The following is a 22,066-nucleotide window of genomic DNA, read 5'->3' as shown; positions in this document are numbered from 1 at the left end:
CAATTGTTACTGAATATCCTAAAATAAAAGCTAAAACATTATAGTACTACTATTTTTTAGTATTATCTGTAATTTAACAGAGAGGCCTGAATTATTATTTGTGAAGTACTACTATTATACGTAGAGTAAAGACCAAAATTGATCCTGAACATATGCTCATTTTACGATTTTGGTTCTAGACATTATCTTTTGAATTTTCGCATCCCAAACATTTCAACTCGGATCACAATCGGTCCAAAACTAACTTTTCCGTCAAATTTTAACGGTCAATGTTTTTAATCCTGATTTTGACCAAATTAAGTAGTTAATTATGATTACTAACTCCCTTATTCATCACCCCATTTGCATATGTTAGGAAATTTATCTTGCGTCAAAATGTGGAATCCAACCACCTCTTGATATAATTAGGGAGTTAGTAATCATACTTAACGGCTTAATTTGGTCAAAATCAGGATTAAAAACGTTGACCGCTAAAATTTGACGGAAAAGTTAGTTTTGGATCGATTGTGATCCGAATTGAAATGTTTGGGATGCAGAAATTCAAAAGATAATATCTAGGAATAAAATCGTAAAATGGATATATGTTCAGAATCAATTTTGGTATTTACTCTTAATACTTATGAAATCCAATATACAAATATAGTAACTTCCTTCAGCCAAAAATACAATGCTACACACAATGTTACTCCAATAGTAACATAATTCTATACACAAGAATCCCATCTTATCCTACACTTTCACATATCAAAATACACTCATTCAGAAGCAGAAAATCACCATAAATCTGCAGATTTGTAGCATTCAAACCATCACCTCTCATCTCCCAACCAGTTGTCCTTCTCCTTCGGCCCCGTCGGCCCCTCCTCCCCGTAAAGCTCCGTCGGAAAAAGCTCCACAAAGCTCTCCACTGAAAACCTCAGAAAAAATGGGAGGTTGTTCAGTATCTTCTCCAGCTCACTCCCTGAGCTGTACACAACAGTTGGCCCCCATTCCCTCATATACTGCAGCCACGCCGGCTCGACAACGATGTCGCCGAGGTACTCCGCAGCCACGACCCGATACCTCGTGCTAGAATCGACCGAGTAGTCGCTCTTCGCACACTCGTTCGCTGCCCCAACCCCGAGCGTGGACGAGCCCTGAATGTAGCACCCCTCGTGGGGGAAACTCGCGTGCCCGTTCCTCGATGCGTACACGGCGGGTTTGTTCCCGTCGATGAACTCGAGCTCGGAGGCGTCCACCCACCGCCCCCCGCTGTGCTCGGAGTAGTAAACGCTCCAGAGCTCCCCGGTGAAGTTGCTCACGCGGAGCGTGTAGTGCTCCCAGTCGCCCACGTGCTCGCCTATCGCGTTGAGAGGGAAGCTGAACGACGCGACCTGGATCGTGGCCGGGCCGTTGAAGGGGCAGAATATCCACATTGCAATGTCTGTGAAACTCCCCCCTGAGGCTGGCTTCACATGAACATAAAGCTCTGCTGTTTCGATACAACCCGATTTCACAAACTCGTGCCACTTCTCTTCCGACGGGAGATCGAGCCAGAACTCCCCGTCGTTCCAGCCGCCACTAGGTAAAATCGAGCCGCGGGAATCAATCTCCACTCCTTTATCCATCCCATCTTTGTACAGAAGCGAACCGTTGTCAAAAAACCAAGAAACGGACGAAGGCAAGTAAGCCTCATCGGGATGGAAGTACAGAGTCGGCCCGTAGTGGTGGATCAGCGCGTGAACTTGCTCAAGATCCGGCATTGCATCCAACGAAGCATCGAGGTTTCTCAAGCAAGCAATGCTCGAGACCTCACCACTGTCATCCCTGCTGCAGTAGAACGTGCCAACGGGAATGCTCCTACAGAGCATCCCTCGCTCACACGCCCTCGTGCTCCACACATAAAACTTCCCACTCGAAAAGATCGCTCTCCTATCGAATAACACCTCATCAACCTCACAGCTCGCAGTGAGATCGCCTCGGACGCATCTCACTTCCTCAACATCAGGCTGTCCCGACTTCGCGGTGACCACGAATCCCATAGCTTTGTACCCCTGTGGTGCATTTGGAAGCCAAATGTAGCCACTTCCATCGCGACGAGTGTCCTCACTCCACACCAGACTGTAGCCAAGAGGCTTCTCGAGAGCCGGGGAGCTCGATTCTTCACTTGATCTACATTTTGCAGCAAGGACATAGCCCCTCAGTCTCTGATCACTCGGCTGACAGTAGTGACCGAGGCTGAAATATCCGGCTGGAACGCCACTAGGCCGGTAGAACGTGACGCCACTAGCCGACCCGAGCAACGGGGTGCAGCTCCATATTTTGTCAAACTTAGTGATCTGAGCTACTTCTAGTTCTCCTAGGCCAATTTTCCCAGTTGCAAAGGCTTTACCTATGAAAGCAGAGAGTTGGTTTAACAGCATTAGTTTAAACATAACAAAATTTGATCTTTTATTCACATATGCAGTCAAATTTCTTGTCCATTTCCAAATCATTGCTCAAAGCCATCTAGTTCTAGAGTTTAAGTTGAAATAGTTGAACATTTTAAAGATTCCTAATTCATGAAAAAGGGCAAAACAAATCAAGATTATAAACTTTCTTGCTCTTTAACTATGCAAGATAAACTCTTTGCCTCTTTCAAACAAAATGACTAAAAAATTGTCTTTACCAAAAGATGCTAGTGAATGGTAATACACATGCCAAAAACATGATTTTCAATAAATATTTTATATTTGAGTTTTCGTGCAGACTCCAAACTCCAAGATATTTTTCCACTCCTCAAGAAATTGACTTAGTAAATAAAAATGAAATTTCACTAAAAAAATCAGCCACACAAATTGACCAAGTCCACACACTGCCAAAATAACAATTTTTTCATAAGCAACATTCATAACTGAAATGAAAATATCTTTCCAAAGATTTAATGGGAATCAGTTTTATCAATCTCTCAAAAAAACAATTAGTTAAAAAGAAAAAGGAAAGTAGCCATTATTTTGCTCAATCATAAACAACCCCAAAATCTACTCAATTTAAAAACAGGAACAAAAATTTCCAACAAAAAATCAAGAATTGAAGTTTTTGGGGAAGAATTTTTGACCAAATTAAAAATATCAAGAACATACCTTTGGGCCATTGTGGAAGAGGCTGAGGCAGAGAAAAAGGCTCTGGTTCTTGAAGAAGCTCTTCAAATTGAAAATCATCGAAGCAGGATGATCTGCAGCACTCCCACAATCCAGCTGACATTTCTCTTTTTTAATTTCTTGAAAAATATGTTCAATCGAGCCAAGATTTCGTCAGCAGAGAGGCAGAGACCGTTATTGCTTTTCTCTGAGAGAGCGAGAGAATCTAAGAAGCTAATTCATAGATTTCAAGAATTCAAATTGGGGGATTGTCAGCAAAGGGAAGAGCGATTAAGTGGGAGGTTTTGTATGATTGTTTGTGGGAAGTTCGGTGGAAGACGGCAGAGAGAGAAATGAGTAGTTGAAGAGTTGCGTTGAATAATATTTCAGCGGTTGGCTGATGGAATGAAATTACCGATTACAAATAATAATATTAATAGTAATAAATTCTAGCAATTTTGCATTGCAAATTAAAAATGTGCAATAATATCATAATCGAATTAAAATAATAAGATTCCAATTTTAGGGTTTATATTTGTATGTCGTTATTTTTCTATTAATTATTATTGGTGATAATATTACTCCCACTGTCCCACTTTAGGAGTCCCGGTTGAGTTTGACACGGGTTTTAAGAAATATAAAGGAAAGTTGGTGAAAAAAGATAGTGGAATGTGGGTTCTACTTTTATATATTAGTTTTATAATAATAAAATGTGAGTGGAAAAAGGTGGGTGGAATGTGAGACTTATTACTAATTATGGAATATTCCAACCGGGACTCCTAAAGTGAGACACCTAAAAGTAGTAAACCGGGAATCCTAAAGTGGGACGGAGGAAGTAATAAATAGTAATCTTCTTCTGTTCCATAGTAGTGAGGTCATTTTGTCATTTTGATACGTTCTATAATAGTGGAGTCATTTCCTTTCTAGTAAAAAGTCAACACTTTTTTTTTTCTGATTTAATTTACTCTCTCTTACTTTATTCTCTCTTCATTTCTCTGTATTTTTTTCATTTTCTATTTTCTACTTTATTATTTATTTTACTTAACTCAATTAATACAATTTTTATTAAATCGCATGCTGAAAAAAAAGACTTTCATGAGACGAACGGAGTAGTGAATTAGAAATCATATTTAGAAGATAAGTATATTTGATTGAATAAAAATAATAAAATATTATACAATCAAATAAGACGCAATAATACTACTCCATAAAATGAGATTTAAGTATAAAGCTAGAAAAGTTATAATTGGGGCACCAAAAAATGTGATAGATGTTCTCAAGTCCAAATTTAGATAGCATGCGATGCTTTTTAGGTTTACAAATAGATGATGCATCGTTTATCATGGTATCTTCTTATGTACTTCTATCCAAAATTAATGATGCGAAGCTATCAAACTTACCATCAAACTATTCTCCACAACTCTATGTGTAAAAAGAGTAAATTTTTTTACATAAAATAAAGAGTAAATTTTTTTACATAAAATAAATTTTAATGGTCTATCACGCTTATTTGTGAGTTGTGACAATGAAGCTTATTATATCAAAACCCTTAATAATTGAGAGATGAAGAGAGTTTCATGGAAGAATATTCAATTTGAAACCTTACAAGATGTTATTATTGATAATTGAAACAAAGTGGACAAGTTCTAAAAGAATATTCGATTGTACTCTATTCTTTATTCCATTTATGGCAATGTTTGTATAAGCATCCATTAAACTTTAATTTTATGAGCTCATTTTGGTTTGTCTTATAGTGAAAAAAAGAGTTATAGGAAACTTATGGAGTATTTGAACTTGAGAAAGATTGATAAATTCGATATTATGAGTTACGATTTCAAAGAAATATTCCTTAATACAATATTGAAAAACCATAAAAATATTAAAGTTCTGATTTTTTTTTTTTTACTTTTAATATGTTTGATCCTAACCAAACTGAAAATCCAAAATTTACTAAATTTTAAATTCCCAAACAAATTTAAAATTTCGACTTGATGGTGTGGAAATTTTGGAAGAGAACAACCAAATTTCCCGTCGAAATATATATTCGGTGAACAAATATATTGTCATGTGATATGTTTAATAAATCATGATTGCAAAATCCACGTATAATTTCATAATTATTGTATATTGGATTATCTTTGAAAATAAATATTTTTGTTATTTCTCATTTATAGTCTCACTTTGACTTGCATGTATTTCGTGCGCGAATGTGGTACTTATTATCTCATTCTTTTACACCGCCTATTGGGCCAACCCGTATCTAAATTGGACCGGGCCACACTATATTAAGCCCAATAGAATTTTGGACCCATAATATTGGAAACAAGTTTTTTTCTCCGCCACCACTTGTTAGGACATAGTTTCTCAATAAAATCAAATCTCACAATTACTTATATTAAACCAACAATAAATACATTAATTCGAAAATTATGGATCACTACTAGTCTAATATAGCTCCACAAAATAGTCTCACCCACCCACCAAACCTTAACACATGGATCACCATTATTTTTACCAATCCCACACAACCAATTTCTTTCACCTCAAATTCCCACATCTTCCTCCGCCCGCGCTGCCTACCTCGCTAGTCGCCGACCTTGACGATAGCAAGGTAGGCATTATCGAAGCTTCGATCGATGTCTCGAGTCCCTTTCGAGCTCCTAGAGCTCACCATCCTCTCGGCCCAGAATCTCGCCCCCGCGTCCCAAAATCTACCAAAAAATCTATGCAAAAACTTGTCCAAGCATCAAAAAACCTACACGGTCGCATGGATCGACCCGACCCGCAAGCTAAAAACCCGACCCGACACCAAGGGCAATAACAACCCGCATTGGAACCAGAAGTTCGTGTATCGGGTCGACAAGGACATGGACTCGGACACGGCCTCTGTCGTCATGGAAATCTACGCGGTCGGGTGGTTCAAGGACAACCTCGTCGGCTCCGTCACCGTTTTAATCCGCGACCTCATCCCGGCCGCCGTCCGCCACGAGCGCCGCGTGGTGGCCCTCCAGGTCCGCCGCCCCCACTCCGGGCGGCCCCAGGGCATCCTCAGCATCGGCGTCGCCCTCCTCGACAACACCATGAAGAGCATGCCGCTCTGCCCGGCGTTCGTCGTCGGAGGCTCCGGCGACCTCGCCGGAGCCGGCGCCGGCGAAGTTGCCGGAGAGAAAAAATTGACCCGGACGCTCAGCGATCAGACGGATTTGTCGCGGTTGCCCGGGGAGAATAAGCGGAAGAGGGTCGGTCCGATTTGCCCCTTCGCCGGCGACCTCGCCGCCGACGTCGGCGACGGTACCGCCGCCGGCGCCGGCGCCGATGAGTCGGTGATATCGGATTTGGGGCCTTCGCCGTCGGTGGTGGCGATCGCGGTGGCGCACGGGCTGTATCCGCTGCAGCAGCGGCCGGCGGCGAATCCGGGGAGCTTGGTGCTGGAGGATTGGACGGTGAAGCGGGAGGAGGCGAAGGCGGAGGATTTGCAGACGAAGCTGGAGCAATGGCGGCTGGACCAAGGGTACCAGAGGCTCGGAAACGGCGTCGATACTAAGATGCTGAGGAAGAGCATACACCGCCGGAGTAGAACGGCGGAAGGCAGCGAGGGCGACGGCCGGTTCTCGTGCTTCGGGAATGCGTGCGGTTGCGAATTATCCTTGAGTTACGGTGGCGGCGGGAAGAATCGGCACCGTGATTCCGCTAGCGGAATTGTAATTTCTTGAATTTTTTTCATTTTGGCCGCCGTTGATAGTTTGTGTTTTTGAGAAGTGAGAAGTGAGAAGTGAGAATTGATAATAGGAGGTAGAGTTGGAATGTTTTGATATGTTTTTTGCTTAGATGGATTTGATCTAGATATAAGCATTTGATGAAATTTTACTTTTATTGCTATGTTGCATAGTACTCCTAATTAATACTATCATCATCGTTTTATATGGAGTAATTTAAAAAAAAATTTTAAATACTACTATTTGAATTTAGTGTTTTGATGAAATTTTACTTTTATTGCTACGTTGCATAGTACTCCTAATTAATATCATCGTTTTATATGGAGTATTTTTTTAAAAAATTTAAATAGTACTATATGAATTTAGTGTTCTTTAAATTTTTTCTAGATAAGCAATTTCAATTTCAGTATAAATCCAAATTGGTGTATTTATACTGACAGTACTTCCTCCATTTTTTCATAGTTGAGTCATTTTTTTTATTTCAGAAAGTTCCTTCATAGCTGTGTCATTTTCATATATGATACTCCGTAACTTTTTTTTTCTTACTTTACTCTCTCTTACTTTATTCTCTCCACTTTATTCACTTTATACTTTATTCTTTTTACATTTTCTTCTCTCTTACTTTTATATCTATTTATTTAACACTCACAATATTCCTTTCTAAAACTCCGTGCTGAAAAGTTTTGCTTCAACTGTGAAAAAACGGAAGGAGTATAATATAACCATGCATGTTGATGTAATAAGTTGATGCAACTTTAAATTTGCCCTTTTGGCAATAACATTAGAGAACCCAATAAATTTACTGGATTACTTAAACACCAAGTCAAAAAATACAAAGAATGAGAAGAATTAAGATCAAAACAAGTAGGAGTAAAATAAAATTAAAAAAAATGGGAGCATATAAACAAGGAAAGCCTTTAGCTAAGCTCCAATTTGAACATTTAATCTAAAAAACATTGCAAATCACTAATGTAATTCTCTCCTTCTATCCGCGCCGGCGGCATTTCCGTGTTTACCACCGACGGGACTGTGTCCACCGCCGCCACCACCGCCGCCACCGCACGCTATCTTGATCTCAATCCCGTAAACGATACACGAAAACAGGCCGCCATCGGAGTTCCCTCGCGAATGGCGGCTGCCCATGGCTGACATTTCCGACCGATCGCCGTCGTAAACCACCCTCCGCCACCTGTCTCCGGCGATCCGGGGTATGTATCCCTTGGCCATGGCGTCTTCCATCGTCATCTCCTCCACAATTGAGCTCGAATCATCGTGCTCCACGTGTTGTTTGATGACGTGGCGCCTCGCCATTGGAGGCGGCTGCATCTTCATTGCCATGTCAGCCGCCACGATGGACGCCGAGGGCCCGATGTCGGAGCAAAGCTCCGACCCATTTACCATGGATCCGTTGTTGCATATGGATCCGTTGCAAACGGATCCGTTGATCATGGATCCGTTGCAAACGGATCCCGACTTCAGAGGGAAGTCGTCGTGGCCGATCTCGGATGCGCTGGCCGATCGCCGCCACATTTGGATTTTCTTGCGAAATCCGCCGCCGCCGCCGTGCTCTCCGCCCGCATCCCGAGGCGGGTGGTTCGATTTCCCGTAGATCTCGGAGAAGTTGTTGTCGTGGTGGTGCTGCCGGAGCATGGCGCGGAGGCTGTTGTCGGTAAAGTTGATCCCCATGTTGAGGATACCCTGAGGGGTGCCCGAGGGGCGTCGGATTTGTAGGGCGACGAATCTCGTGCTCTGTTGGGGCGAGCCCCGGATGGCCGGGGCCAGGAGATCGCTGACTAGGACGTTGACCGTCCCCACAAGGACGTGGCGGAACCAGGACACTGTGTAGATCTCCACGTGTAAGTTTGCATTAATTTCAAACAAGGCCTGGATGTCCACGTGGAACGTGAATTTGTCGTTCCACGTGGGGTTCGTGTGGTGATGGTCCGTTTGGGTGGTCACTTTTTGGCTAGGGTTGATCCACGCGACCGCGTAGGTGCGCATGGATTTCGAGAGAGGCGTTAGGTCTTGAGCGGAGATGAGGCTGATCTCGAGGATTTGGGCCGCGACGGGCGGTTCGCCGGGGCCCGGATGAAAGGCTGTTGCATCCATTCGTCGCCCGTGGTAGGATGCACGGACGATTAGTGGGAATTAATGGAAATGTTGAGTATATGTGGTTTGTAAATTATTATCGAAATTTTGTTTTATTTTTTGTAATGATTTTTGGACCATTAGTTCTTGAAGTTGAAATTGTTTCAAATTTGTTTAGCCACAAATGATCCTCAAAATTTCCATGAGAAACGGAAGAATGTATGGAACTATAATTTCGTGTTTAAAAATTATTCAAATTTACTAGTATACTTTTGCAAAATGGTTTCATATGAAATTCATCATAATTACATATTGATATATAAAATTGAAATTTGAACGCTTAGCTGTCTCAGATGTCTTTCAGCATCTCCAAGTTAGGAAATTAATAAATTTGTTGGTCTTTAATTATTGTCACCTATAAACTTATCCAATTCCAAGCCATCTAATATGTATATGGATTAAACAATTGATATCATCCTATGAAATCACAATTCCCCCAGTTAGGTGTCAATTAGTTTGAATTTATTTGAAATTGTAAGCCATGTACTCCTGTAAGACGTTTTTTTTATATACTCTCCCCATTCCCTAAAAATATTTTTAGATGACAAATAAGAAAGATTTTTTATTTTTAGGTGACAAATAGAGTATTAATTACTAATGAGTGTTAGTATATTTTGTACCATGATCATTATAATCTTTTATTTGAAGTATTTCTCACTAATGTTACCGGAGAATAACTCGGAAAATTAACTACGTATAACTTTTATAATTTTATGTCAAATATTAAAGTTATTATGCGCAAAGTTTTAGAATTTCTGTATTTTTTTATTAGATCAAGGGTATTCAGCGGTGGATCAAGTAAATATTCTTCTTGCTGATTTGCAAGCACTTCAAAAGATGAAATAGTCGATCCAAGAATTTAAATATGCTTCATATCCGATGGTAGAATTTTTGTATTTTTATAATATTGGAAACTCAATGAATTTTCGTACAACTTTTTTCCATTTGATTCCTTTAGTTTCATTCTAATTCCTTAAAAATCACTATTAATGCCATTAATTTTACAAATCATAAAATCAAAACCATTTTGTTCAATTTTTTGAAGTTACATAGAAAATTACTATATTGTACTTTTACGCCCTCCGTCCACCAAATGTTATCCATATATATCATTTCGATCTTTTCGCAAAATATTGTCCACTTGCTTTTTAATTCACTTATATATGACCACGCTTTTTTAACTTTTTTTTTCTTTACATTTTAAAAAATCTCCCAAATCAAAGGTGGGTAACATTTGGTGGACAGAAAAATATATAATTTGTAAAACTAATAACATTAATATCACTAATGAAATTTAACGCATTAGAATTCAATAACATAGATAAAATAAAAAAATATGTAAACATATTCTAAACGAGTACAATGCTCTGTGAAAATAATTCATCTTATTACAGAATCCAGTCAAAACAAAAAAAGACCCTACTAATAATAATAAAATAAACACCTTTCTAATTGTTCCAATCATATCTTTTCTCCAATATTGTAGGCTGAGTCTGATTACTGAAATAAATACCATCTTTATTTGCTATCCACCACGACTGGTCTGCATGTACCTTGTTCCACCTTTCATGAAAAACTTCAAAAGCTGTATCTTTCGACTCCCACCACAAATGACAAAAGAATAGTGTGTTGGCAATTAAATTCAAACAAAAACTCCACTGATAATCTTGGTTAGGATAAAGGGTATGATGTCCAAGATTATCATTTCCAGATGCACAATGAACCTTCAATGGTGAAGAATTTGGAGGGAGATTACTCACAATGTGGACATGATGTTTTGGTGTGAATAAACATCCTGAAACAACATGGTATTTCCCAAGAATGGTAATTTCCAATAGTAAAAAGAATAATAGAATGTTCTTCATCTTAATTAGTCTCATGTGTTTGATTTTAATGTTAAGAGTACTTATTTATAGTTGCAACAATTGTGGCCCATGATTTAGGCCCACAGGCCCAAGCCCAATGATCCTTCCTAATTAGCTATATTAATTTGTGTAGTTAAAATTAATTAGGAAATTTGTAATAGTGATTAGGGCGTTTGACTTGTTGAGTGAATATTATATTTGAGCATATCTTTGCCACATTGGATGGATCTAGAATGAAATATTCCAAAGTCTAGTTTTCAAGTTGAGTATATGCGAAGTATATTCTTGTAGTTGATGGATTCTGCAAAATAAATCGATGATAATTTGGTATTATTCTGTTTTAAGTTAGAAATGAGTGATTAAATCTTGAAATTCGGACTTTGTTATAAAATTGACTCAGTTTTAATTTTTTTTTTTCTCTAATTACATGGTATTTTGGACTTTGACTTTGTTATTGTAGCTCCGACTATTAACCAACAAAGAAAATCGAAGTATCTCACCTTATCCATTTTTATGGGAAAGTAGTAGAATGTAGCGTTAAAAATAGAAACTCTTTTAAATGTAAAACATAGAACCAAATAAAATAGTAGATCATTATAAAAGAAAAAATATTCTAAAAATAAACTAGTTCATTTTAAAAATCAGATTACTATATTGAACTATTTTCTGCATTTAAGATTGGTTATGTGCTGATCACAATCCAGTAGTAGGAATATCAAATATGTATATTACTCTATTTTTGTTTGAATAAAGGTTATTATTATTTACATAAAAAATTTTTATGAATAAAAATTTTAGTGTAATAAACAAAATTAGTAGTTTAACAAATAAGTTATTGTTCTAATGAATAAAAGCAAATGATTTTTTTTAGTTAAGGTAATGTTTTGCGGATAAAATTATCGTGCTTGTGAATAAGATTAAATGTTATTGAGAATTAATATTATATTTTTTAATACTAATAGTTACTATTCTTGTGAATAAAAGATAATATTTTAATTAATAATAAAAGTTAATATAATTGTGAATAAAACTTATCATTGTTGTGTGTACAAATGATTTTTCCAATGAATAAAACTTCTTACTCCAATAAGTAAAAGTTAATTGTTTTAATAATACTGTTTTTGTAAGTGCAGATAAAAATTATAGTATGATTTTTGTGAATAAAATTTACTATTCTGTGTATAGATATAATCATATAATTATCTTAAAAGAATACTACAATTCATAAATATTGTGATAAAGATTAATGTTCTTGTTTATAAAAGATGTAACTTTAATAAATAAGTTCATTCTTTTCACGAATAAAAGTATTGTTCAAATATACTCCTAAAAAAGTTATTGTTCGAATTAGTACATGTTACTGTGTTTTTTTGAATAATATTTATTGTTCTTGTAATAAAAATTTGTTATACAAATGAATAAATTTATATTTAGCATAATTTACTTTGTAATGGCATATACATAAACTCATCCATGGTGCAAAGCCTACATATGTATTCATTCAACAATTCTCCAATAAATTATCAAAATTCTCTACGTACATATTAAAAATATTATGCGCCAAATTTTTAGAACCTTCGTGCCTTTTTATGACGTTTGAATTCTGTTCGCACTAATTTTTCATTTTATCCTTATAATTCATAGTATTTTTTAAAATTGCAGAGAAAAATGCATAAATTGTACTTTTATTTTATGTAAATTGAATAATAACATTATAATATCAATGATAATTTGGAATGTATATTATTGAAAAAGATAAAAAAAACAAGTAATAAACACAGACCAAATTAGAACGATGCTTACAAACGCCAACAATTCTCATTTATTACATAATCCATAAGCGAAACAAGGCCCCTTACTGACATTCCCAAGCATATTTTTTCTCCAACGGTGTATCTCGTGTAACTGTAGTCTTATCACTGAAATAAATGCCATCGGCCTTTGCTATCCACCATGAGTAATCCGTCTTACTCCCGTTCAATTGTTCGCGAAAAACATCAAAAGCTCTACCTTTCGTTCCCCACCATAAATGACAAAAGAACAATGTAGTTGGAATGAAGTTCGGACAAAAACTCCAGTTATAATCTTGGTCGGGATTAAGGACATGATATCCGAGATCATCGTCTCCGGATGCACAGTGAATCTTCAATTGTGGAGAATCCGGAGGGAGATAACTCACAACGTGGACATGATGTCTTGATGTTGCGAAACAACCTGAAACAACGTTGTATTTTCCAAGAATGGTAATATCCAAAAGTAAAAAGAGTAGTAGAAAGTTCTTCATCTTTGTAATTCTATTTGTGATGGATTACATTTTCAATTTACTTATTTATAGGTGTAATGCTTTTGTTGAACATTTGTCGAGGCCCGTAAGCCCATTCTAATTATAGAAAGTGTTAACTACGAAATTCTAAAAGCCTTCAATTCTTTCTTCTAAAGACTAGAAACGTCTCTCCTTCTTAAGTAGCTATTAATTTTTGTAATTAAAATTAGGATAAGGATAAACATACATTCATGTAGATTAATTTGAGGATATTATGTTATAGTAATAAATAATCGTTGACTAAAAACTTTATAATAAATTCACATGTGATTTTGAGCTTGATTTGAAAATAATTATGTACTAATGTTTATTAAAAATTTGATTTTTTCTTAAATATATAGTAAGCATTAATATATTTAAATTGAATTGGTGTTTATGATGTGATTTTTAGCGTAAAATATCTAAAATGTACAATTATGTTCTTGCATTTATGTATATTTATCATGTTTAACAAAATTAATTAGGAAATTTATAGCAGGAGTAAATGGGATGTCAATTGGGCTAACCCACTCGGGTTCGGGTCATTCCACTTGGGTTGTCGGGCTACTTGAGTACGAGTTATTCGGGCTGTGAATTTTTTGGGTTATAAATTTTCGGCCCTAATCCTAAATCTTCGGGTTTCAAGCTAACCCACGGGCTATTCGGGTCCATAGTAATCTTATATGTTTTTTTATATCCAATTCAATATTCTAAATTATTAAAATGCAGATTTTCGCAAATAGTAAAGTATTATCAAAGTGACCAAGAGAAAGAAAATAATAGCAATTGAAAATTGAAACAAAATAGATAAACATATCGTTTAATTAATAGCACACACATGAATATGACTACAATTAACTAGAAATCATGCATTTCATATAACCCTAACTTACAATTTGAGAGAGAAAACATAATTACCTTATATTCTTCGTATCAATGTTGTATTTAATATTGATATTACCAAATATACTTCATATAAGTATATAATCCAAAATTTTAATTAAAATTTTATATTAAATGCTAAACCTGTGGGCTAACCCGCAACCCACCCGGGCCAGCCCGTGTAACCCGCCGACCCGAACGGGTTAGCCCGTGTAGCCCGCTTCTGAATATGGGTTGCGATTTTTCGGCCCTAACCCTATGATTTTACCGGATAATTCGGGTTGACCCGTGGGTTTCAGGCCAGATTGACATCCCTAGGAGTAATTAATAGATTTTGGGCCAAATTTTATGTATTTTGTATTAAGAAGGTTTGGGCTCCCTTTTTGGGCCAATTGTTTTATTTAAGGTGTTGGACTGCCTCTTATTTCCTATTGGGCCGGTTTCGAGGATGCTAAGGAGATGTTTGGATTCCTTGTTTAAGCTGATTATTGCATAGAGATTTTTCTTTTGGAAGGAAGTATCAATGTGAATTTTATACTTTGCATTATTGTGTTGGAAAAAATTATTAATTGCAATCGAAGATTTACGAAATTATGTTTTTCAAATCTGGTACTTTCATTTCTTTCGAGTATTGTCTTGTCATAAATGTTTTATTGTATTAAGATGCATATATGTTTACTAGCATAAGAAGTGTTCCTTCAATTTCAATCTTATGAGAAATCAAATCTGGGTCTGTGTGTCATCAAGAGGGTTGGTCGATCAAGATGTCCGTTGAAGGTGCCTTCCCAACACACAAGAATTAATTATATTTTAATATCAAATAATCTTTGAATTTATAGCATTAATTTTCGATATTTGTGAAATTACTATTGTACAAATTATAAGCAATATTAATACTATATATTTAATGATATTTGTGTTGTCCGGTTAAAATTGATGTTTACCAACTAAGTATTGTGTATAAACAAAATTTGGTTCTAGTTCTACCTGTTCCTGTCCTTATTCAATAAACAATATTAATATATTTGTTACAACCACCAATACAAAACTGATTTACCAACTAAGCAATGACTTTACTAGTCTTTAAATAATACTACTCCACTTGGTATTCATTAAGATAAACTCGATCAATTGTACCTACTAATAAATTTGTTACAACCTCCAATGTTGAAAGATGAATTCTTAAACTTTATGTAATTTAATTATATTAGTTTCTTGACGTTGTGGGTGGGGCGGAATTTTACAACATGCTAATGAAGTGTTCCAAAAAAATAAAAACAAAGAAAATAGCGTGATTTAAATGATAATAGAGGATTACTTAATTGCCTAAAGTGGAACACTAATTCGGCTTAATTAGAGGTCAAATCAGATGGCGCTTTAATAGATTATTATGGTAGTTGGATAATGTAATAGATTATGTTTACAGTTTCCCCAAAATTCTAAACCCTAATCCCTAATCATCATACGTAGACTGAGTGTTTCACAATTTCTGATAGATTATTTAAAACTTTGATAACCAATATGTATAATACCGAATTTTGACAAAGTTTGTGATTTTAGGACTAACTCTATATACATATTTATATTTAAGGGGTATTGGTCCTAAAATCACAAACTTTGTCAAAATTTAGTATTTTCTATAAATTTTAAAGTTAGTCGCAAAAATTATGAATTGATGTATTGCAATGAATTTCTCATGAAATCAGTTTTATTCCCGACTCATGGAAAATTCAAGATAAATGATAATTTCATAATTTTTCAGACCAACTATTTATTGTGAGACTTTTATAGTATGCCCTAATAGGTGTATATTGTTACACTCATGGGAGATGTGGACATTTGGGGCATTAGTTCCGGCTGAGTATTATTAATACTCAAACTTGTGAAAGATATGATGCAATTCAACATTTAATTTCTCTTTTGAAAAAGATTGTAGCAATCCAAAAAACCCCAACACTTGATCCCATATTATCTTCCCATATTGTTTCATCCACTCATCAAAAACACAACATTAATTTCATTTCCTTCTCCGAATTGTAGCAATTGATCTAAAGAAGTTTACCTACTCATAAAAACCTTGTGAAAATAAGTTTGATCTAAGTGATCATGGCATATGCTGTTCTGCATTCACTAGATCAAACAATAGACCAGATCCTGAATCGTCATAAATACCCCATTTCTAATAATGGAAGACATCCACTTTACCGGTTCCACGAAAAAGTAAATTTCTTGAGGAAATTTCTTGATGAGTTTAAGGAGGAAGGCAGCGGGTTGGAAAGAAGAATTCGGGATGCGGCCAATGAAGCAGAAGATGTTATCGAGCATTTGATGCATGAGCATGTTCGATCACATTCTGCTATGGATATTGAGTATGATCTTGGCGAGCTTAATATGGCGATGGACGAAATGAACTCCATTGCTGAAGAGGTGAAGGAGCTCAGAGTGAAGCCGTATTCATCATCTCCAACGATGATAAGGATAGCTTGAGAAAACCAACTGAAGAGCCCACCGGCGATGACGAGGAGACAGAAGAAGAAGCAAGGGTAGATCGTGAGGCTGAGCCAAGAGTGCAAGTGCAACCAGAAAGCACGACGGCCAGAGCCTTGCGACCAAGGGACCAAATCAAGCCGCCGCAGAAGTTTGCGAATTACGTCGCTAAGTAGCGACTAATTCCTTAGATAGAACTTTACTTCTTTTTCATGTTTTTGTTATTTATTTATGAACGTATTTCTGTTGGCATTGTAATTGAGTCGAGCGTGTTATAAGCTCCGTCCGGGTTTTCTTAGTTGGTTCTTTCCCGGATATATAGGTTAGGTCGAACCAACCCTAGGGTCTTAGTATAAATAGGGCCACGTCATTAACATTGAGCTATCTATGAAATCATTATTTTGGCCCAAGTTTGGAGCGTACAGCAAGAAACCTAACCCTAAGCTGCCGTCGAGAACCTCTCTCGCGCTCAGCCTCCCCTTCGCCGGAAATTACCGCCGACCCAAGCCTCTTGGGCGCCGGATAACCAAGGCTTGTGTTTCTTGTGTGCAGGTATTGACCGATCAGATAAGGGAGGTCATAACAACTGGTTTCTTTCATTGCTACTCCTCATGGAAGCTTCTACGGATGTTATTCCGCCGTCGGGTCTTCTCACCGGCGGTAATGCCCAGGAACTATTGTCTGCTCAACCACGACGCATCCAGCCGGGAAATCGCCGCCATAACGGCGCTCCCCGCCCTCCGCCGCGTGGTGATCCAGAATCGAGTGTTCAACCTCGGGAAGAAATACTGACTGATGAGCCCCTAGCGACAGGTTTTGACAGAATTATGGAGAGGTTTGATAAATTGGAGTTCCGATTGGACTCCACCGATCGCCGTGTTGACGATCTTGAGATCCCTGTGATACCAGATCCGGATCCCCCCTATTACTCTGACGATGCGGAATTGGAGTTCTACCGTGATCGCAGAGATCGTGTGGTAGACGACGAGGAGATCCCCCGGATTTTCATCCACGGCCAGCGCGACCGTGGTGGGGACATCCGTCGTCGTAGGGGCGGATTTCATGAGATGAACAAGCGTGAAGGGAGGGCCACACATCGAATGTCGATCTCCGCCCCTCTTCGCTCTCAGCCGTACACTAGACAGCGATCAAATTGGGACCGACCTCCGGCTCGGTATCCGCAGACCCTGGATCGAGGTTTCAATGGCTATCGTCAGTCGACTAACTGGGACTCGCCTTTACATCGTCAGACGTCTCAGGCTGGTAGGATGGACAATCCGAGAGATCTTAATATGAAAGCTCCCCGTTTTGACGGGTCAGACGCGACAAACTGGATTTCTAGAGTCGAGTATTATTTTGACCATCTGCAAATGCCCGATTCAGACCGATTGCATTATGCAGTGATGCTGTTTCAACCTCCAGCCGCGGAATGGATATTTAATTACAGAGCTAACAACCCTTTCGTGACTTGGTCCGAGTTCCTCGTGGATGTGCGTCACAGGTTTGACCCTCAGAGTTTCAAGAATAGCATTGGACCATTATCTAAGCTGGTGCAAACAGGCACCGTGGCCGAGTACCATGATGCCTTTGAGCGTTATCTTAATCGAGTACAAGGATTGTCAGATGAAGCCCTAATCCCGATCTTTATCACGGGTCTCAAAGAGCCCATTCAGGAAAATGTTGAACTGCAGCAACCGGCGTCTCTCGCAGAGGCCATGGCGCTGGCTTTACGTTTGGCAGCATCGCGTGAAGAACGCCATAGTCATCATACGAGAGGAAAATGGAGCAGTCGTGACTCTCGTTACCCTTCGGCCAGCACTGCCTCGCCAGCAGAGACGACTGCGGCCGCCAAACCGGGCATCCACATCAAAGAGTCGATGAAACCGGGTTTTCGACCAATCCGGGTGTCAAACGCAGAAAAGGCAGACCGTTCGCGGAAGGGACTATGTTATCACTGCCCGGAAAAGTGGATTCCAGGTCATGTATGTAAGCAAAAAATTCTCTGTTACGTGGGTGAGGAAGACGAAGACAGCCAGCGCGACAATTATGAATCCAGTGAGGACGGCGAGCCGATTATCACCGCTGACTTATCACACCTCCATGCCTTATCGAGCGGATGTACATCTCGGCCATTTAATGTCATGGGTACAATTGGGTCCACTACGGTGAGCATTCTTATTGATACAGGTAGCACAAATGACTTCCTTCATCCTAGAGTGGCAGAACTGTTACAACTAGCATTGACCCCGATTAGGCCATTCCGGGTGTATGTAGGCAACGGCGCGTCGATTATTTGTTCACATATTGCACGGCGCACTAAGCTATCCATTCAGGGGGTGAATTTCTTGTTAGATTTACACATTATGGAGATCCACGGTCTGGATATTGTGTTAGGAATGGCATGGATGGAATCATTAGGAAAAATTTCAGCGGACTTCGTCGGCAAGACTTTGGAGTTTCAACGAGACGGGGTCCCTGTCGCTCTGCGCGGGGTCCTACCATCCCCGCGTCTTATTTCACTGCAATCTTTGGCTATGTTGGCTTCTCACTCGCCTGCTCATGAATTCTACGAGATTATCCCACTTGAAGCTGAATTGGAGACGCCCCCATCTACAGCAGAGATCACCTTTCCAGCAGATACACCGCCGGAAATCAAAGAAGTATTGGACGCTTTTCACCAGATCTTTACTGTACCGACGGGCATGCCCCCACGGCGAGAGTTCGACCACCGCATTCACCTTCTACCTAACTCCAAACCGGTGAATGTTCGACCCTACCGATACCCCTATTTCCAAAAGGCGGAAATAGAGAAACAAGTGCGTCAAATGCTGGATCAGGGAATTATTCAGCGAAGCCAAAGTCCCTTTTCCTCACCGGTCTTGCTGATCAGAAAGAAGGACGGCTCATTCAGGTTTTGCATCGACTATCGAGCATTAAATATGGCAACGGTACCCGACCACTTCCCCATCCCGACGGCCGACGAGTTATTTGATGAACTGGGACGCGCAAAATTCTTCACCAAATTGGACTTACGGTCAGGATACCATCAGATTCGGATGCATGATGCAGATGTTTTCAAAACCGCATTCCGGACGCACGACGGGCACTTTGAATTTTTGGTTATGCCTTTTGGCCTCACCAATGCCCCGTCCACATTCCAAGCTGCTATGAATGCGATTTTCCAGCCACTGCTCCGAAAGTGTGTAATCGTCTTCTTCGACGATATCCTCATATACAGCTCAACATTGGATCTCCATTGTACCCATCTGACGGAGGTGTTGACCCTGCTGCAGAATCACCAGTTTTATGTTAAGTTATCAAAATGTTCGTTTTGCAGTACGACAGTAGTATATTTGGGACATTTGGTGTCAGATGGGATCCTCAAAGCAGATCCGACAAAGATAGAGGCGATGACGTCGTGGCCTGCGCCAAAGTCAATAAAGCAGTTAAGAGGTTTTTTGGGGTTAACGGGATACTACCGGAGATTCGTAGCCAATTATGCCATGATTGCAGCCCCCCTGACAGATTTGCTAAAGAAGGATGCTTTTAGCTGGTCACCCGCGGCGGAAACGGCATTTGCTGCTTTGAAGGGTGCAATGACGTCAGCCCCGGTCTTGAGCTTGCCGAATTTTGATAAGCCATTCTGCATCGAGACAGACGCATCAGATGTAGGCATCGGAGCAGTACTAATTCAAGATAAGCATCCCATTGCCTATTTCAGCAAGAAACTAGGCCCTCGTCGACGGGTAGCATCAACTTACCACAAAGAGTTATATGCCATCGTGGAGGCCGTGCAGAAATGGCGCCAGTACTTACTCGGGAGGGACTTCGTCATACGTTCCGACCAGAAAAGCTTGAAGGACCTTCTGCAACAAGTGGTGCAAACGCCCGATCAACATTTTTATATCCGGAAGCTGATGGGGTATAAATTTAGCATCGAATACAAGAAGGGATCGACTAACAAAGCAGCGGATGCCTTATCACGCCGAGGAGAGAGCGCCGAACTGACCGCCGCTGATGAAGGTACCATCTCAGCTCAGCTACTGGAGGTCGCCGAAGGGGCAGCGTACTTGGCTGCTATTGTTGGATCGTTGGCACTAGAATTTCTCCTTTGTTTTTTGATTGAGATGATGGTTGTATAGTCTCTGTTTTAGGAGTTCTTATGGAGATGAGTTTTCAGGGGAGAAAGTCTGATAATTAGATAGATGAAAAAATGGTTCAACTTACAAAAGACTCTCCATCTCTACTAATTAAAGATGGAATACGAGACACTTTTTCTAGGAAATGAAAACACATGCTAGAGAATTAATGACTAGTGTCATAATCAGCCAACCTACTAATGACACTCTAAACAAAAAACATAATTAAACTTTTTTTTGCTGCACATTAACTACAGCTATAGCTCAGCCGGTACCCAAAATTGTGGAACTGCTACGAGTTGAAACGGCAGAACTACATGATTTGAAGGCATTGGTGGTGGAGATTACCAGCGGGGCAGCCCCACCCCATCTTTCTTATGTGGACGGACTTGTCTATTACCACCGCCGCCTTCTTCTCAGCCCAAACTCCAAATTGAAGGGGCCGTTACTCACCGAACATCACTCCACCCCTTTGGCGGGCCACCCCGGCCATGAAAGAACTTTCAAGCTGTTATCTGCAGGCTTTTACTGGCCGAATATGCGCAAGGATGTGAAGAAGTTTGTGGACTCATGTGCTATCTGTCAATCCACTAAATACTCTACTCAAAAGCCTGCGGGGTTGCTGCAGCCTCTCCCGATCCCCACACAAGTTTGGGAGGACGTTTCCATGGACTTCATTACGGGCCTACCGCCGTCTCGCGGCTATACGACAATTATGGTGGTGGTGGACCGCCTCTCGAAGTATGCCCATTTTGCTCCACTACCAACGCGATTTGACGCTTTGCGAGTAGCACACCTATTTATTAATACGGTGGTCCGCCACCATGGTTTCCCAAAGACCCTCGTCTCCGACAGGGATTCGATTTTCTTGAATGCTACTTGGGAGGAAATGCTCCGCTTAAGCGGTACTAAGCTGCACTTTTCGACAGCTTACCACCCGCAATCCGACGGACAGACAGAGGTGCGGAATCGTGGGTTGGAACAGTACCTGCGAGCATTTACAGCAGACCGTCCATCCAAGTGGTGCAATTTCCTTCCGTGGGCCGAACTGGCACTCAACTGCTTCCACAATGCTGCCTTAGGCACGTCTCCGTTCCGCGCCTTGTACGGTCGTGATCCTCCGTTGTTGGTGGCATCACCCCCTTCTGCCGCGACGCCGCCAAAGGTAGCAGACTTGATTCGGCAACGGGGCAGCCTCCTTGTGGAGCTACGAGCAAATCTAGAACGAGCACAACAACGGATGAGAGAAACGGCGAACAAACACCGTCGGCACGTGGAATTTGAAGTGGGCGATCTAGTGTGGCTAAAGCTACAACCGTACCGCCAGCATTCGGTCGCCAAACCACTTTCCGCAAAGCTTGCTCGACGTTTCTATGGTCCATTTGAAGTATTGCAGCGCGTCGGACCAGTTGCCTACCGGCTGCGATTA

General features: G+C 39.7%; 2 protein-coding genes across 2 annotated transcripts; one reads left to right on the top strand and one right to left on the bottom strand.

The window, feature by feature from the left end:
* Positions 1–582: 582 nt before the first annotated feature.
* LOC125209050 lies at positions 583–3,492 on the bottom strand. Its single transcript, XM_048108637.1, has 2 exons — positions 3,102–3,492; positions 583–2,371 (listed from the first exon to the last, which is right to left on the bottom strand). Exons 1-2 carry the CDS (start codon positions 3,220–3,222, stop codon positions 810–812), a joined length of 1,683 nt encoding a protein of 560 aa, XP_047964594.1. The 5' UTR covers positions 3,223–3,492; the 3' UTR covers positions 583–809.
* Positions 3,493–5,734: 2,242 nt separating this feature from the next.
* Positions 5,735–6,811, top strand: LOC125214541. Its single transcript, XM_048115613.1, has one exon. It carries the CDS (start codon positions 5,735–5,737, stop codon positions 6,809–6,811), a length of 1,077 nt encoding a protein of 358 aa, XP_047971570.1.
* Positions 6,812–22,066: the final 15,255 nt, after the last annotated feature.

This window comes from Salvia hispanica, chromosome 3, assembly GCF_023119035.1.
Source record: "Salvia hispanica cultivar TCC Black 2014 chromosome 3, UniMelb_Shisp_WGS_1.0, whole genome shotgun sequence".
Classification (NCBI taxonomy): domain Eukaryota; kingdom Viridiplantae; phylum Streptophyta; class Magnoliopsida; order Lamiales; family Lamiaceae; genus Salvia; species Salvia hispanica.
The sequence above is the reverse complement of the archived record's forward strand: the minus strand, read 5'-3'. Positions and strand labels throughout refer to the sequence as shown.

What these genes read in the sequence shown, in the direction of transcription:
- LOC125214541 (XM_048115613.1), top strand. Translation starts at nt 5,735, where the DNA reads ATGTCTCGAGTCCCTTTCGAGCTCCTAGAGCTCACCATCCTCTCGGCC.
- LOC125209050 (XM_048108637.1), bottom strand. Translation starts at nt 3,222, where the DNA reads ATGTCAGCTGGATTGTGGGAGTGCTGCAGATCATCCTGCTTCGATGAT. An exon ending in TCTTCCACAATGGCCCAAAG is followed by an intron (nt 2,372 to 3,101) that starts GTATGTTCTTGA and finishes CTGCTTTCATAG; the next exon opens with GTAAAGCCTTTGCAACTGGG.